Raw genomic sequence first — 17,990 nt, 5'->3', positions numbered from 1 at the left:
GGGCCTTTTTTCTTCTACTTCCCTTAATGCTTTTGATCTTCTATTTTTATTTCATTGCCAAACTGTACTTGCGTATTTTATTTTAGGCCTTCTCAAACAGATTTTGAAGTAGGCAGTATAAATAAATGAGAAATAGTTTGTATATAAGAGCTTGTTTCTGTTTCTGTCCGGAGCTAGATAGTTTAGTGAGGTCTACTTTGAAGTTGACATGAAAAATGGGAGATACTACATCAAAAACTAATCATGTACTGTATGGTGACTAACATAATAAAAAAAAGGAAAATGGGAGAAGATGTTTGCAAATCCCACTCTGTAATATAAATACAAAATCTTCCGAATTCAAACACACTGAAATGCCAGAGCATAAGAGGAAGCTTTCATCCCTCAAATTATTCCTCATAAGACAGAGGTTGCCTTATGTTTCAGTTTGAGCAACTTCTCATTTTAAAAAATGGTCTTCTAAAATGGATGCATTCCTAGAGACATATAAACTACCACAACTGAACCAGGAAGAAATAGAAAGCCTGAACAGACCCATAACCAGTAAGGAGATTGAAACAGTCATCAAAAATCTCCAAACAAACAAAAGCCCAGGGCCAGACGGCTTCCCGGGGGAATTCTACCAAACATTTAAAGAAGAACTAATTCCTATTCTCCTGAAACTGTTCCAAAAAATAGAAATAGAAGGAAAACTTCCAAACTCATTTTATGAGGCCAGCATCACCTTGATCCCAAAACCAGACAACGATCCCAACAAAAAAGAGAACTACAGACCAATATCCTTGATGAACACAGATGCAAAAATTCTCACCAAAATACTCGCCAATAGGATTCAACAGTACGTTAAAAGGATTATTCACCACGACCAAGTGGGATTTATTCCAGGGCTGCAAGGCTGGTTCAACATCCGCAAATCAATCAATGTGATACAACACATTAATAAAAGAAAGAACAAGAACCATATGATACTCTCCATAGATGCTGAAAAAGCATTTGACAAAGTACAGCATCCCTTCCTGATCAAAACTCTTCAAAGTGTAGGGATAGACGGCACATACCTCAATATTATCAAAGCCATCTATGAAAAACCCACCGCAAATATCATTCTCAATGGAGAAAAACTGAAAGCTTTTCCGCTAAGGTCAGGAACACGGCAGGGATGTCCGTTATCACCACTGCTATTCAACATAGTACTAGAAGTCCTAGCCTCAGCTATCAGACAACAAAAGGAAATTAAAGGCATCCAAATCGGCAAAGAAGAAGTCAAACCATCACTCTTCGCAGATGATATGATACTCTATGTGGAAAACCCAAAAGACTCCACTCCAAAACTGCTAGAACTTGTACAGGAATTCAGTAAAGTGTCAGGATATAAAATCAATGCACAGAAATCAGTTGCATTTCTCTACACCAACAACAAGACAGAAGAAAGAGAAATTAAGGAGTCCATCCCATTTACAATTGCACCCAAAACTATAAGATACCTAGGAATAAACCTAACCAAAGAGACTAAGAATCTATACTCAGAAAACTATAAAGTACTCATGAAAGAAATTGAGGAAGACACAAAGAAATGGAAAAATGTTCCAAGCTCCTGGATTGGAAGAATAAATATTGTGAAAATGTCTATGCTACCTAAAGCAATCTACACATTTAATGCAATTCCTATCAAAGTACCATCCATTTTTTTCAAAGAAATGGAACAAATAATCCTAAAATTTATATGGAACCAGAAAAGACCTCGAATAGCCAAAGAAATATTGAAAAAGAAAGCCAAAGTTGGTGGCATCACAATTCCGGACTTCAAGCTCTATTACAAAGCTGTCATCGTCAAGACAGCATGGTACTGGCACAAAAACAGACACATAGATCAATGGAACAGAATAGAGAGCCCAGAAATGGACCCTCAACTCTATGGTCAACTCATCTTCGACAAAGCAGGAAAGAATCTCCAATGGAACAAAGACAGCCTCTTCAATAAATGGTGTTGGGAAAATTGGACAGCCACATGCAGAAAAATGAAATTGGATCATTTCCTTACACCACACACGAAAATAGACTCAAAATGGATGAAGGATCTCAATGTGAGAAAGGAATCCATCAAAATCCTTGAGAAGAACACAGGCAGCAACCTCTTCGACCTCAGCCGCAGCAACATCTTCCTAGGAACATCACCAAAGGCAAGGGAAGCAAGGGCAAAAATGAACTTTTGGGATTTTATCAAGATCAAAAGCTTTTGCACAGCAAAGGAAACAGTTAACAAAACCAAAAGACAACTGACAGAATGGGAGAAGATATTTGCAAATGACATATCAGATAAAGGGCTAGTGTCCAAAATCTATAAAGAACTTAGCAAACTCAACACCCAAAGAACAAATAATCCAATCAAGAAATGGGCAGAGGACATGAACAGACATTTCTGCAAAGAAGACATCCAGATGGCCAACAGACACATGAAAAAGTGCTCCATATCACTTCGCATCAGGGAAATACAAATCAAAACCACCATGAGATATCACCTCACACCAGTCAGAATGGCTAAAATTAACAAGTCAGGAAATGACAGATGCTGGCGAGGATGCGGAGAAAGGGGAACCCTCCTACACTGTTGGTGGGAATGCAAGCTGGTGCAACCACTCTGGAAAACAGCATGGAGGTTCCTCAAAATGTTGAAAATAGAACTACCCTATGACCCTGCAATTGCACTGCTGGGTATTTACCCTAAAGATACAAACATAGTGATCCGAAGGGGCACATGCACCCGAATGTTTATAGCAGCAATGTCTACAATAGCCAAACTATGGAAAGAACCTAGATGTCCATCTACAGACGAATGGATAAAGAAGATGTGGTATATATAGACAATGGAATACTATGCAGCCATCAAAAGAAATGAAATCTTGCCATTTGCGACGACGTGGATGGAACTAGAGGGTATCATGCTTAGCGAAATAAGTCAATCGGAGAAAGACAACTATCATATGATCTCCCTGATATGAGGGAGAGGAGATGCAACATGGGGGGTCGAGGGGGTAGGAGAAGAGTAAATGAAACAAGATGGGATTGGGAGGGAGACAAACCATAAGTGACTCTTAATCTCACAAAACAAACTGAGGGTTGATGGGGGGAGGGGGTTGGGAGAGGGGGTGGGGTTATGGATATCGGGGAGGGTATGTGCTATGGTGAGTGTTGTGAAGTGTGTAAACCTGGCGATTCGCAGACCTGTACCCCTGGGGATAAAAATATATGTTTATAAAGCTGCAAAAAAAAAAAAAAAAAAAAAAAAAGAAAGAAAGGATGAATCCCCAAGTTTTGTAGCAACATGGACGGGACTGGAAGAGATTATGCTGAGTGAAATAAGTCAAGCAGAGAGAGTCAATTATCATATGGTTTCACTTATTTGTGGAGCATAACAAATAGCATGGAGGACAAAGGGAGATGGAGAGGAGAAGGGAGTTGAGGGAAATTGGAAGGGGAGGTGAACCATGAGAGACTATGGACTCTGAAAAACGATCTGAGAATTTTGAAGGGGTGGGGGGTGGGAGGTTGGGGGCACCAGGTGGTGGGTATTGTAGAGGGCACGGATTGCATGGAGCACTGGGTGTGGTGCAAAAATAATGAATACTGTTAGGCTGAAAAAAAAAATTTAATTAAAAAATGGTCTTCTAATACTCTACTTTGATTAAACAATGCACTTGGACAAGATATCAACCGGAAATAAACTCAATTAAAATTAGTTTAGAGTTAGTACCAGTAAAAAAAAAAAAAAATTAAGAACTTGCATATGGATTTGGTAAACATTACCTGGGACTAAAGTCTCTATACAATACAACGCTTAAATTGTACATATACATAACGACAGAATAAACGAGAAAAGGCTTTTATTTTCTAAGTGGATTAATGTCTCTTCCAACTAAATATCCAATGTTCTCATCATAAAGATATCCCCAAACTTCCATTCCTACCTTAAGATGACTCAGAAATTTGTTTTAATGAATACATTTTAGATGCATGTGAAGAATCTGAACCCAAGTTTTACAGAAATTTGAGGCAAAAAAAAGAAGTATTTCTCAGGTGATATTTGTAATAATGCAATTTTAATTTATAGGCATATTCCAATGAAGATATAAACTATTAAAAGTGAATATTTGAGGGATGCCTGGGTGGCTCCTTCTGTTAAGCATCTGCCTTTGACCAGGATCATGATTCCAGAGTCCTGGAATAGAGAACCTTGCTTGGGATCCCTGATCATTGGGAGTCTGCTTCTCCTTCTCTGTCTGCTCTCCCCCCAGCTCCTGTGTGCTCTCGCTCTCTGTCTCTCTCTCATGTGTGCATGCTCTGTCTCTCAAATAAATAAAAAATAAAACATTTTACTTAAAAAGTGAATATTTGATTTTTATGTACATTAGTATAATTTTATGTATACAATTACAAAACCTCTCCCTTGTTTATATCCAGACGTTTCCACTGGAAAGGGAGAGATCAGCTTAGGTTGAGGCTAACAATATATGAGGTATTGCTTACTACATTCTGCTTATTTTTAGAAACATGTAACAATGAGTTTTAGAAATTGAAAGTATTCTGCAAATACTGACCAATTTTTCTAAAGTGACCTGCAGACTAGATAAAAATTAATACATTTTTCTATACTCCTGATTTAAGAAGAACTCCACTGGATGATAATTGGAATTTGTAGAACTAACTTTTTTAATGATGGATCATGTTCCAACTTATGCAATAGATATTTTCATATTTAATTTCATTTAGTTCCGCAACACCTACTTGAGATGGTGGCTACATTGACAGACTGAATGGGTGGAAATATAGCAAATGTTAACAGAATACGTGTCATTATACATCTTTAATACTTTATTTTTTTCTCATTTCCAATTTTTCCCTAATGGGCATATATTATTTTTATAATTTTAAGAAAGTGATAACCAATGAAGCTAAATTTATTTGCTGAAGAATGATTATATAGAAGGTGATAGATCCTTACTCATAGTCTACATTTTTCTCTGTACCACAATCTCCCCCAAAAAAGTTTGCAGGACCTTCTGAATTACCTCTGTGTCACCATTACTTAATTAGATTCCTAATTATATTGCAGTCAATTGGGAAAAAACAGGCCTAGAAAGTTTCTTTTCGGGCACCTGGGTAGCTCAGAGGGTTAAGCCTCTGCCTTCGGCTCAGGTCATGATCTCAGGGTCCTGGGATCAAGCCCCACACTGGGCTCTCTGCTCAGCATGGAGTCTGCTTCCACCTCTCTCTCTCTGCCTATTTGTGATTTCTCGGTCAAATAAGTAAATAAAATCTTTAAAAAAAAGTTGCTTTTCAATTTATGAATTCATGTTTGCCTATGATGACAAGAAAGACACCAAAATATATCATTCCTTTCACTTTTCCAAAGTTTCACCAGCCTTATGAAAATTCTTTGAAAACATTTATTCAACTAGATTCTGTAGGGTAGAAACATCTGTGTGAGATATTCTCCCTCATCCAAAATTTTATCTCTAAGTCTAATGAAGAATGAAAAAATTTACTAGGCCGAATTTGGAAAAACCAAACCTAGCTTATGACATTTTTGGATATGTTTGTGCAGTTAAATATGTCAATACCTGATATGAATTGCCTTCAGACAAAAATGCAAGTTTATCAATTTTTTGTTCATTCCTTTCCTTTGGTTATTTTTAGAATCTGATAAATAAGATACACAAATTTATTTACAAATCTCTCAACACAGAAATCCTTAAGGGATTAATGGCTCTACCCCTTAGGAACTCCAGATGCTCTAGCTAGATAGCCCCTTGTTAATGTCCTCCAAGCTAGATCAGGAAGCAACTACCCGCAGGACTGGGACAGAGTCAACAACCTCTCTTAGTAACCCACTGCTATTTATGACCAAACTCGGACCAAACTTAGAATTCTGAGCCAGCACCAGCACCTACCCCACCCCCAACCCACATCACCTACCTCCTCTCCCCACTTTATAGGGAAGAATTTAAAAATATCTTACCTGTAACCCTGAGCAATGTGCCAGGACCAAACACTTTTATGCCCGTCCAGCTACCCCAGGTACACTGTCTGAAAAGCTTTTACAGAAAACTTCCTGTGTGACTCCTTTAAAATGTGCCCATAATTCTTTCAGTATTTATGTAAATGTATATAAATAGACACTGCTAACATTAAACAAAGATGAATCTCAAGCAAAATCACATTAGATATGAACACAGTCAAGAATGGATGACCTGACCCCTCTCTGCCTAGACAGCTTGGGTCTGTCTTTCCCATCTCAATTACACACATTGGAGAATCTGATTTTACCTTTAGTCACCATGTTCATGGACTTCTAAATCTTTTTTCTTAACAAGTTTTCATGTATCATATCAGTTCTTTTCCTAGAGTGTAATTTATAGTTACTATTTCTGTGATTTTAACAAGAATAAAGATAGAAATAATATTTAAAAAATAAATACTTAAAAATTAAATATTTTTTAAGTTAATATTTAAAAATTTAATATATGAATGTTCAGTATTCTACAGGTATATATATACTTTTTATCTCTACATGCTGCAGAGTGGTTATCTGGCTTGATTATAAATTAAATTCTTTCCAGAATTCAGCCTTCACTGATACAATAACAGATGAGTTGTTAAAGAGTGAGAAATATTAACACATTTATTGCTGAAAAACTGTTCTTTGAACTTCAAATTACCCTAATAAGTTCCAGGATATTGATTTAAAACCCTGAGCTGCTCATCAGAAGATCCTAATTCAGTTTGGTCTTTTTGCCTCTGTCCCAGCAGGAGGGCAAAAGCAAGTCTGAGTTCTGCAGCTGAGTCCTGCATGTAGTACAACTGCTCCTGCTCTTCTGCCAGCTTCCATAGTCCCAGCAGATTTGATCCCAATACAGAAAGATTGAAAGGAATGGTGTCAAAACGACTTGTCCCTTTATAAAAATACCCTAAGCATCACATTGTTAGAATTTAATAAATGCATATTCAACATGACCTACTTGATGTCTTGGGAGGAAGAGAAGCAATTTTAGTGCCATGATTAGAAACAGAAGCATTGTTTTCTGCATGAAGAGTCATACAAATTTTGAGCTATCACTATTACACATTCAACTGCATAGTCTATTTAAAAGGTCAGACTACAAAAGACTATCTATTCAGAATACATTTATGGCCTAATGTTTCTCATAGCATATAATGGTTAGACCATGCAGTAAGGAACAAACAAGTATCTATTGTGGGGCGCCTGGGTGGCTCAGTGGGTTAAGCCTCTGCCTTCAGCTCAGGTCATGATCTCAGGGTCCTGGGATCGAGTCCCGCATCGGGCTCTCTGCTTGGCAGGGAGCCTGCTTCCTCCTCTCTCTCTCTGCCTGCCTCTCTGCCTACTTGTGATCTCGCTCTGTCAAATAAATAAATAAAATCTTTAAAAAAAAAAAAAAACAAGTATCTATTGTGTCCCAAACTTTGCCATAGTAACTAGCCATGTGAATGTAGGCAAATAACTGAACTCTCTAAGCCTCAGTTTCACATCAGTGAAATTGGAATAAGAAGATCCCCTGTATAATGCTCTTAAGGATTGAGACAAAGCACAGAAACAAGGCAGTATGGTGTCTGACTCTCACGAAATATTAGTTAATAGTATTATTGTCTTTAATTGAATGGTTTGTGGTGCCTTTATCAAATTTTCCACTAAAAATGTAGATTTTATAAGCAATAAGTATTTATTATATAAGTTAAGAAAGCAAAGGAGTTCCTGAATCCAACATTTTATGTGTCTGGCAATCACAGGCCAAAATACATGGGGCTCAATCAAGATGCAATCTATAACACTTATCCACTAGGCTACAAGCTTTTTGAGTGGTGTCACTGTGTCTTGTGCACCCTTTTACCTCTAGTGTCGTGCATAGAAACTGTCTTCAAGAAATGAACAACCAAGGATGTAAAACCATGCTGACAGCTTCTTTTCATGAACTATGGAGATGAAATGGTTTTCTGAGCTCACAAATTCCATTACACTGGACCATGTCTAGGAAATATTACAAAAGCCACCAGAGCACAGATTTTGACTAAACTCAGCCTACCCACTAAGAAACTAGAGTATAACATTATGTTGATTTATTGATGTTCTATAATTGTCCACTGGAAGAGTTAAATTTTTGTACTGCTCTTAAAGATGAGATCAAAACCAATCATATAGGCTTTGCAGATTATTAGAGAAAGGAACAGTATTCATTAAGAAAGGAGCACTATTAAGACTATAGGTACTTCATCAAAGAGTGTCTCACTTAAAAGGCCACCTATGTGAAAAACATCTTGAATAAATAACTTACAAAAATATGTCACAGCCAAAGTCTCAGAAATATTTTAATTTCAAGCCTGCATCTATAGTTTTGTGTGTATATTTTCACAAGTAGAATTTCAAAATGCTTGGGAAAAAGGAAGAAAATAAACCATTCACAACGTAGTTTTATTTCCATATATAGTGACAAGTTTTGTCACTATATATGGAAACATTTTTTAGCTGCAAAATTCCTGTCTAAATGCTAAGTTGATTCTACATGTTTTTTTCTGAAAACATCTATTAGTTTTTCATTCATAGTACCTAAAAATAACAAAGGTACTTACCAGGAGAAGTTATTATAAGCTTAGTTCCTTCCACAGATATCTTGATCCAGCCTGGTTAATGGTTATCACACTGGTTAGAGCTTCTACAGAAATGTAAGCCTTCTCCTGAAGTTCATGTCAGGGCCAGCAGGTAGAAACCTTGTACTGGCAGTTTGGTCTTTGGAGGTCATTAAAAGTTCTTCAATATAAGCTTCATGGCATCTAATATTTCATAAATTTTCCTCAGATTAATTGATCTAAATATCTGCATTGATGGAGGCAACAATCATGGAAAGTGCTGATAGAAAATAGAGATGAAGAAAGCAAATAAAAAGAAAGAGAAAGGGAGGGAGGGATGGAGGGAGAATGAAGAAAGGAAAGGAGAAAGGGAGGGAGGGAGGAAGGAAGAGGAAGAGACAGAGAAAGAGAAATAAATAAAGAAAGAAAGAAAGAGGAAGAAAGGAAGGAAGGAAGGAAGGAAGAGATAGAGGAAGAGAGGGAAGGAATGGGAGGGAGGGAGGGAAGGAGAAAGAAAGTGAAAAATAAATAAAGAAAGATTGATAGATCAGGATAAAGTGGTCAACCAATGACTTTTCTAAATTACCAGAAACAGTGTTCAGAGAATTAAGAGGTTTTGATTTCCAGGTGTTCTATTGTGTGAAACTGCTCAGAGATGTATCAAAGGAAACCTCTTCTGTTCTCACAAACACTGGCCTACTGTGTCAGCAGTTTAGGGTTATATTTCTGAAGGGGACAGGGTTCACTAACTGAAAAAGCTAACATGTCTACAGAAATATACTTGAGAAATGTGGACAATGGTCTCCATTTTTTTAGTAAGCCACTTTTACCATTCAGCAACACAAATCTTCACCAGGTAAAGCAAAATGAGAAAATCCTTTCTGTGATGATAATATTTTCCTGGAATAAGAGGAAAAAAATTGTAGAATTCTATCTCCCACAGAAAAACAGATTCTTTATTAAAACTCAAATTGGAAAACAAACCCTCTGTTACGTTGAAAAAAGAAGCCTCTTGGAAGCTATTCTGTGATCTTTGGAAATATACCTGAGGCCTTGCCTCTGTGGATAACTAGCTTTGGACAAGGCATTTTCCCTTCCTGGTTTCCCACATCCCATTTGCCGTGTGAGCATTAAGCTAGTATGTGCAAAAGGCCCTTCCTGTTCCAACAGCATATGAAGCTGTGATTAAGAGCCGGAAAGGGTCTGCTGTGGCTGCTCAAGTGAGAAAGGAGTTGAGGGTTAGTAATGGAGAAAGTTTCCTTACAGATCCCTTCTGACTTTGTGACATTGCAAGATCCCAGGATGCACAACAGCAGGGAGCTTCCTGAGACTTAATGACATTAAGGGTTATCAAGGAAAAGACTCTTATCTGAACCCATGCAGGAACTGGGCTTGTGTTGTTCATCATCCTGGATGAGCTATCCAGGATTCATTCCAGCAGTTCTCCTTTTTTTATTGGTACCACTGTCAAATGGGCTCTCCAAGGACCCTAGAGAGCCCGCATCATATGTGCATGCTTCTGTCTGCTGTTCTGGCAAAGGAGACTTGATCCTGAGAAATTCTTGTTTTGCTATCTTCATTTGAAAAGCAAAGGAGAGAAGTCATAGGCAATTGCCTAAATTGACAGTGGACATGAAAACAGTGAACCAAAGAGACAGGAGTGCAGTCAACCTACAAATCAAGCTGGAGACACATGTCCATTCATGGGGTTGGCGTTGCCCTGGAATACTCAGAATTTTCTCCAAGATGGGCATGCATCAGGACTGGGGAGGTGGTAGCAAAATTGGTCTTCAGAGGCCAGGACTGGGGAGGAAGGTTGTTTTATAACCAATGAAAGACCTTCACAGTAAGATATGTCTCAATGGCATTTTACTATGTTCCTGGCATAGAAAACTCTCAGATCCCAGGTGGCTGCACCAAAACACCCCTGTTAAAATAACTCAATATTATCTTCCTTTTGGGGACAACACTTTCACTTTTTTCCTTTAGATTTTACTTCAAACCCACCTATCCTTGAACTTTTTTTCTCTTTGAGTTATGGATTTCTCACCATATTTGGTAAGAGTATGGAGAAGTATAAGGCTATCAGAAAAACATAAGAAAAGACCTATTACTGTATATAATTACAATGACATAATAATGCCACAACTTTATGCAGGACTTTATGAATTTTATATACTTTATAAAATGAAATTTATACACAACTTTATACATTTTATAGATCACTAGTCTGAATAAAATTCACAAATTTGGAAGAACGTGAACAATTACTATAGTTATTACTTTAGGTGTTATGATGTGACAACACTCTGTTGTGGGTAAGAAAAATCGTGGAGGAAAAAAATCCTTTGTTTTCCTGTCCTGGACTCTCTTCCTATTCACAATTCTTAGCTTTTCAAAAGAAAGCAAACATTACTATTGTTTGGAGGACAATGTAAGTTGTGACATTTAAAGAGTCCCTGAGTTCCTGTGTTAGCTGAGCTGGGTCAGTGAAGCAGTTCCGTTGTAATGGGAAAGGACCCTGTGGTGTGTGGACCCTGTGGTGTTTTGACCCTGCTAGGCCTGTCCTGTATGTAACGTTCTTCAGTCCCCGACAACCCCATGAGAAAGACTGAGTAACATCCCTGGATTGTGGCAGTTAAGTGGCTGAGCAAGAATTCAAAGAAGTTCTCTATCACTCCAAAGGCTTTGTAATTTCCATCATTCATTCATTCATTCATTCATTGTATAACATTGTACACACTGGGATGGCTTCTTTCCCAGGAAACTTCTTATAGATGGAAAAACAAGAAAAAAATTCACATGTCCAAAAGCCAACCTAGTCCTCACAGAGGTAAGGATAAAAATAAAGTGACTTTGGGTCACTTAGGCTTAAGTAGTCAGGAGTAGGCTGGATTTGAAGTTTGTTGTTGTTATGTTATGAGGGTTTGAATTTGTTCTTATCAGAGTCCAGACACCTAAAAGTCCTCTAGTTGTATTTTATTTTATTTATTTATTTTATTTTTTTTTATTTGACACAGAGAGATCACAAGTAGACAGAGAGGCAGGCAGAGAGAGAGAGAGAGAGAGGGAAGCAGGCTCCCCGCTGAGCAGAGAGCCTGACGCGGGACTCGATCCCAGGACCCTGAGATCATGACCTGAGCCGAAGGCAGCGGCTTAACCCACTGAGCCACCCAGGCTCCCCTCTAGTTGTATTTTGTCTTTGTCTCTTCACCGGTCTTTGAGTCCTCTCCTTGTTCTGTTCCCCAGAAAGAGTCTGTCTCTCGAAGCTCTCTGAGCTCTGTCACACTGTGACTTTTGCCCAAGGTTTGCTAACGTGGTGGTGAAAGGTCAGGGAAGCAGACATTCTCTGGTATTTTTACTAAGTCCTAATTTTAAGCAGATATGGTGAAACTGGGTCTTAAAGACATGGCCATCACAAGTATTCCCGCCTCTTTTCCAGAGGTGGAACATTTTCAAACCTTGTCTCCCTCCCCCATCTGCAGGAGGTTCCCACCCACTTCAAGCTGTGGTTGGATGCCCATCCTTGAGCAGATGAAAACGTGTTACTTTTGGACAGAGGGGACATTTTCTGGCCAAAGATTGTCTCCTTTGCCTTCCTTCAACTGCCATGGGATTCCACCAGGGCCTTCCTCTGCAATGAAGTCACTTTTTTCTATGGTGGGTAGATTAGGTCTGGATGGATCGCAGCTCTTGTTCCCCTCCTGCAGCACCAAGGGAAGCTTTCTCTGGATTGTCCTTGATCTTCCATGTAAGAATTTTCTGGGGTTCTGGAGAAGACACAAAAATACCCCTTATATATTCCTAAGGTTCACACTCTTCCTCCAGTCTATGGAGCTTTTATTATTGCATTAACAAATTCTACTTGAATCATCTGATCAGGTGAATGTGTTTGACAACATCTGTCCAAGGTGAGCAAAGGCTCACCTCCTGTTTTTCCCTGCAAGTGCCTGTCTGTCTCCAGTTTTTCTAAAATTCATATACCCTGCAACCTCAATTCCCTGAACGACTTTAACAAATTATTAAGTTTCATTCCTACTTTTTTTGAATATTATTGTAAAATTGTAGCAGTGCCATTTTCGCCTCTCTACATCTCTGAACTCAGGTGGCTCCTGTGCCATATATTTTGGTTTGTTGTTGTTTTTCTATTTTCCTTCCATTAAAAGTCTAAAAAGCCTGGGCACCTGGGTGATTCAGTCAGTTAAGCCTTCTGCTCAGGACATGATCCCAGGGTTCTGTGATTAAGTCCAGCATTGCCCCCCTCTTCCTCTGCCTCTCTCTCTCTTTTTTATTCTCCTTGCACTTTGCTTGTTTGTTTTTAATGACATTGATTATTTTTCTTGAAGAACATTGAGCTATCATTTTGTAGAATGTCTTATATTCTGAAATTTAAAAAATTTTTCCTCAGAAAATTTTTCTTAAAGATAAATAATAAATAATAAAATAAAATTCAGAGAAGTAACTTTCAGGTGATTTTAGCCTAAATTCTACTATTTGTCTTTTCCACTGTTAAATTGGGTTTATTTCCTTACTGAGTTGTGACATTTCTCTTAGTACTCTGAACACTAGTCTTATCCCTGATTTCTCTTTTGAAAATATTTTATTCTAGTACATGGCTTTTCCTTCCATTTTCCTGACATTTCCTATTTTCCTTTTTTTTTTTTTTTAGTCTTGCAAGATGAGAAATGTTAAATTTGAGGAAGTGCAGTTTCTCAAACCTTTCTTTTATGAACTTGTTTTTGGTGTCCTAATTGAGCAATCTTTGCCGAACCCAAGGTCACAAAAAATTTCTTCTGTATTTTCATCCAGAACTTTCATTTTTTAAGTTATACATTTACAACCTATAAAACATTTTAAATTAGTTTGTGTATATGGTGGTTAGTATTGATTTTTACTTTTTTATTTGTTGTTGTTGTTGTTTTCTTCACATAGATGAACAATGGTTCCAATATCATTTGTTGAAAAATCTATTTTCTGTTCATTGGATTACCTTGGTAACATGTTTGAAATTAGTTAAGCACCTATGTGTCACATTAGCTCTGAATTATTTTCCTCTTAACTATGTATCTATGAATTCACTAATACTCCACTGTCTTCTCTTTGAAGTTTCATAGTAGTGTTAAAACTCTTCTCCAAACTGGTCTGGCAATGGTATGCCCTTAACCTTCCTGTATGGATTTTGCAACCAGCTTATTGATTTCTATGAAAAGTCCTCCTGGATTTTCATTGTGATTACACTGAATCTACTTACCCTTTGGAGGACTTTTGACATCTTATATATATTAAGTCTTCCAATCTATGCACATCGTGTACCTCCCCATGTATTTAGTTCTTCTTCAACTCTCTCATTAAAGTTTTATTGTTTTCAGCATACAAATCCTTCATATTTTTAGAAAAATTTTCACTATGTATCCTAAATTTTTTTTCATATTGTAGTTATGGCTATAATAAATGATACTTTTTTAATATTTCAGTTTCCAATTGTGAATTGCTAGTAATATAAACACAATTGATTTTTCCTCTCACATCTATTTTACAGTGTATAGTCCTCCATTGTGAGCATGTGTCATCATTTACTTAAGCAGTCTACTATGTCTGGATATTTATGTAATTTCACATTTTGCAGTTACCCAATGAATACCTTTGGCATATTTTTTCCAAAGTGTTGAGATTGTGCCTTTAAAGTAAATTCCTGAAAGTATTTTTGCTAGGTTGAAAGGCAAATGCCTATGAACCTTTGTTCGATATTTCCAAATTCTGCAATGAAATGGTTGTATTTTACATCTAACTGGAAATGTATAATTGCCTGCTTTCTTTCACAGCTTTATCAACAGAGAAATTATAAACTTTTATTATTTTATTAACTTTGTATAAATTTAAGAGCTATTTGTAAATTTTGTTTTCATAAATAACCTTTTCATATCTTTTGTCATTTTCTTATAGGATATTTTAAATGTTTCACCTCCATGTTTAAAATGTATTTTTGAGGGAGGAGTCAAGGTGGCAGAGAAGTAGCAGGCTGAGACTACATCAGATAGCAGGAGATCAGCTAGATAGCTTATCTAAAGATTGCAAAGACCTACAAATCTAACAGGAGATCAAAGAGAAGAAGAACAGCAATTCTAGAAACAGAAAATCAACCACTTTCTGAAAGGTAGGACTGGCAGAGAAGTGAATCCAAAGCGACGGGAAGATAGACCGCGGGGGGAGGGGCCAGCTCCTGGCAAGCAGAGGAGCAACAGAGCACAGAATCAGGACTTTTAAAAGTCTGTTCCACTGAGGGACATCACTCCAGAGGCTAACTGGGGTAAAGCCCACGCGGGGTCAGCATGGCCTCAGGTCCCGCAAGGTCACAGAAGGATCGGGTGTGTCTGAGTGTCGAAGAGCTTGCAGGTATTAGAATGGGGAAGCCGGCTACAGAGACAGAGCCAAGGAGTGAGCTCTCAGCTTGGGGTTACCTTGAACCGGTCACAGGCTCGGTGAGCTTGGAGTGTGGCTGGAGGCCAGGGAGACAGGAGTAATTGGGCACTATTCTCTGAGGGCACACTGAAGAGTGGGGCCCCAAGCTCTTGGCTCCTCGGGGCCAGAGACTGAGAGGCTGCCATCTTCATTCCCATCCTCCAGAATCTATGGAAAGCATTCAGGGAACAAAAGATCCTGAAAGAAAAAACCCAAGCTGATTACTCAGTCCGGCCCCTGGTGAGGGCAGTACAATTCTGCCTGGGGCAAAGACACTTGAGAATCACTACAACAGGCCCCTCTGCCAGAAGATCAACAAGAAATCCAGCCAGGACCAAGTTCACCTACCAAGGAGTGCAGATTCAATACCAAGGAGAGCAGTGGAATTCCAGAGGAGGAGAAAGCAAAGCACGAAACTCATGGCTTTCTCCCCATGATTCTTTAGCCTTGCAGTTAATTTAATTTTTTTTTCTTTTACAATATTTTTTTCTCTTCTTCTGCCAATTTTTTTAAAATTTTCCCCTTTTCTTTTTAACGTTTTTTAACTAGTTTATCATATATAATATATATATATATATATATATATATATATATTTCTTTTTTATATTTTTTCTTTATTCGTTTTCTTTTTTTAATTGTTTCTTTTTTTTTCTGAACCTCTTTTTATCCCCTTTCTCCTCCCCCCGCCATGATTTGGGATCTCTTCTGATTTGGTTAAAGTGTATTTTCCTGGGGTCTTTGCCACCATTTTAGTATTTTATTTGCTCCTTCATATACTCTTATCTGGACAAAATGACAAGGCAGAAAAATTCACCACAAAAAAAAAAAAAAAAAAAGAACAAGAGGCAGTACCAAAGGCTAGAGACCTAATCAATACAGACATTGGTAATATGTCAGATCTAGAGTTCCGAATGACGATTCTCAAGGTTCTAGCCGGGCTCGAAAAAGGCATGGAAGATATTAGAGAAACCCTCCCTGGAGAGATAAAAGCCCTTTCTGGAGAAATAAAAGAACTAAAATCTAACCGAGTTGAAATCAAAGAAGCTATTAATGAGGTGCAATAAAAAATGGAGTCTCTCACTACTAGGATAAATGAGGCAGAAGAAAGAATTAGTGATATAGAAGACCAAATGACAGAGAATAAAGAAGCTGAGCAAAAGAGGGACAATCAGCTACTGGACCACGAGGGGAAGAATTCGAGAGATAAGTGACACCATAAGATGAAACAACATGAGAATAATTGGGATTCCAGAAGAAGAAGAGAGAGAGAGATGGGAGCAGAAAGTATATTGGAGAGAATTATTGTAAAGAATTTCCCTAATATGGCAAAGGGAACAAGCATCAAAATGCAGGAGGTGCAGAGAACCTCCCTCAAAATCAACAATAATAGGTCCACACCCCATCACCTAATAGTAAAATTTACAAGTCTTAGTGACAAAGAGAAAATCCTGAAAGCAGCCCGGAAAAGAACTGTGTAACATACAATGGTAAAAATATTAGATTGGCAGCAGACTTATCCACAGAGACCTGGCAGGCCAGAAAGAGCTGGCATGATATATTCAGAGCACTAAATGAGAAAAACATGCAGCCAAGAATACTATATCCAGCTAGGCTATCATTGAAAATAGAAGGAGAGATTAAAAGCTTCCAGGACAAACAAAAACTGAAAGAATTTGCAAACACCAAACCAGCTCTACAGGAAATATTGAAAGGGGTCCCCTAAGGAAAGAGAGACCCTACAAGTAGTAGATCAGAAAGGAACAGAGACAATATACAGTAACAGTCACCTTAAGGCAATACAATGTCACTAAATTCATATCTCTCGATAGTTACCCTGAATGTTAATGGGCTAAATGCCCCAATCAAAAGACACAGGGTATCAGAACGGGTAAAAAAAACAAAACCCATCAATATGCTGCCTATAAGAAACTCCTTTTAGACCCAAAGACACCTCCAGATTTAAAGTGAGGGGCAGGGAAACAATTTACCATGCTAATGGACATCAGAAGAAAGCAGGAGTGGCAATCCTTATATCAGATCAATTAGATTTCAAGCCAAAGACTATAATAAGAGATGAGGAAGGACACTATATCATACTCAAAGGGTATGTCCAACAAGAAGATCCAACAATTTGAAATATTTATGCCCCTAACATGGAAGCAGCCAACTATATAAACCAATGAATAACAAAATAAAAAAAACACATTGACAATAATACAAAAATAGTAGGGGACTTTAACACTCCCCTCACTGAAATGGACCGATCATCCAAGCAAAAGATCAACAAGGAAATAAAGGCCTTAAATGATACACAGGACCAGATGGACATCACAGATATATTCAGAACATTTCATCCCAAAGCAACAGAATACACACTTTTCTCTAGTGCCCATGGAACATTCTCCAGAATAGATCACATCCTGGGTCATAAATAAGGTCTCAACTGGTATCAAAAGTTTGGGATCATTCCCTGAATATTTTCAGACCACAATGCTCTGAAGCTAGAACTCAATCAAAAGGGGAAATTTGGAAAGAACCCAAATACATGGAGACTAAACAGCATCCTTCTAAAAAATGAATGGGTCAACCAGGAAATTAATGAAGAATTGAAGAAGAATGGAATCAGAAGAATAATGGAAACAAATGATAATGAAAACACAACAGTTCAAAATCGGTGGGACATAGCAAAGGCAGTCCTGAGAGGAAAATATATAGCGGTACAAGCCTTTCTCAAGGAACAAGAAAGGTCTCAAGTACACAACCTCACCCTACACCTAAAGGAGCTGGAGAAAGAAAACAATGAAAGCCTAACCCAGCAGGCGAAGAGAAATCATAAAGATCAGAGCAGAAATCAATGAAATAGAAACCAAAAAAACCCAATAGAAAAAATCAAC

The 17,990-nt window shown here is 37.8% G+C and overlaps 1 gene segment (V, D, J or C); it reads right to left on the bottom strand.

The window, feature by feature from the left end:
* Window positions 1-17,990, bottom strand: part of LOC125080858 (T cell receptor gamma constant 1-like) — a 146,946-nt gene that overhangs the window by 63,444 nt on the left and 65,512 nt on the right. The window contains 1 exon segment of the C gene segment in view: window positions 6,017-6,080. Coding sequence covers window positions 6,017-6,080 — 64 coding nt within the window.

This window comes from Lutra lutra, chromosome 11 (assembly GCF_902655055.1).
Source record: "Lutra lutra chromosome 11, mLutLut1.2, whole genome shotgun sequence".
Taxonomy (NCBI): domain Eukaryota; kingdom Metazoa; phylum Chordata; class Mammalia; order Carnivora; family Mustelidae; genus Lutra; species Lutra lutra.
The sequence above is the reverse complement of the archived record's forward strand: the minus strand, read 5'-3'. Positions and strand labels throughout refer to the sequence as shown.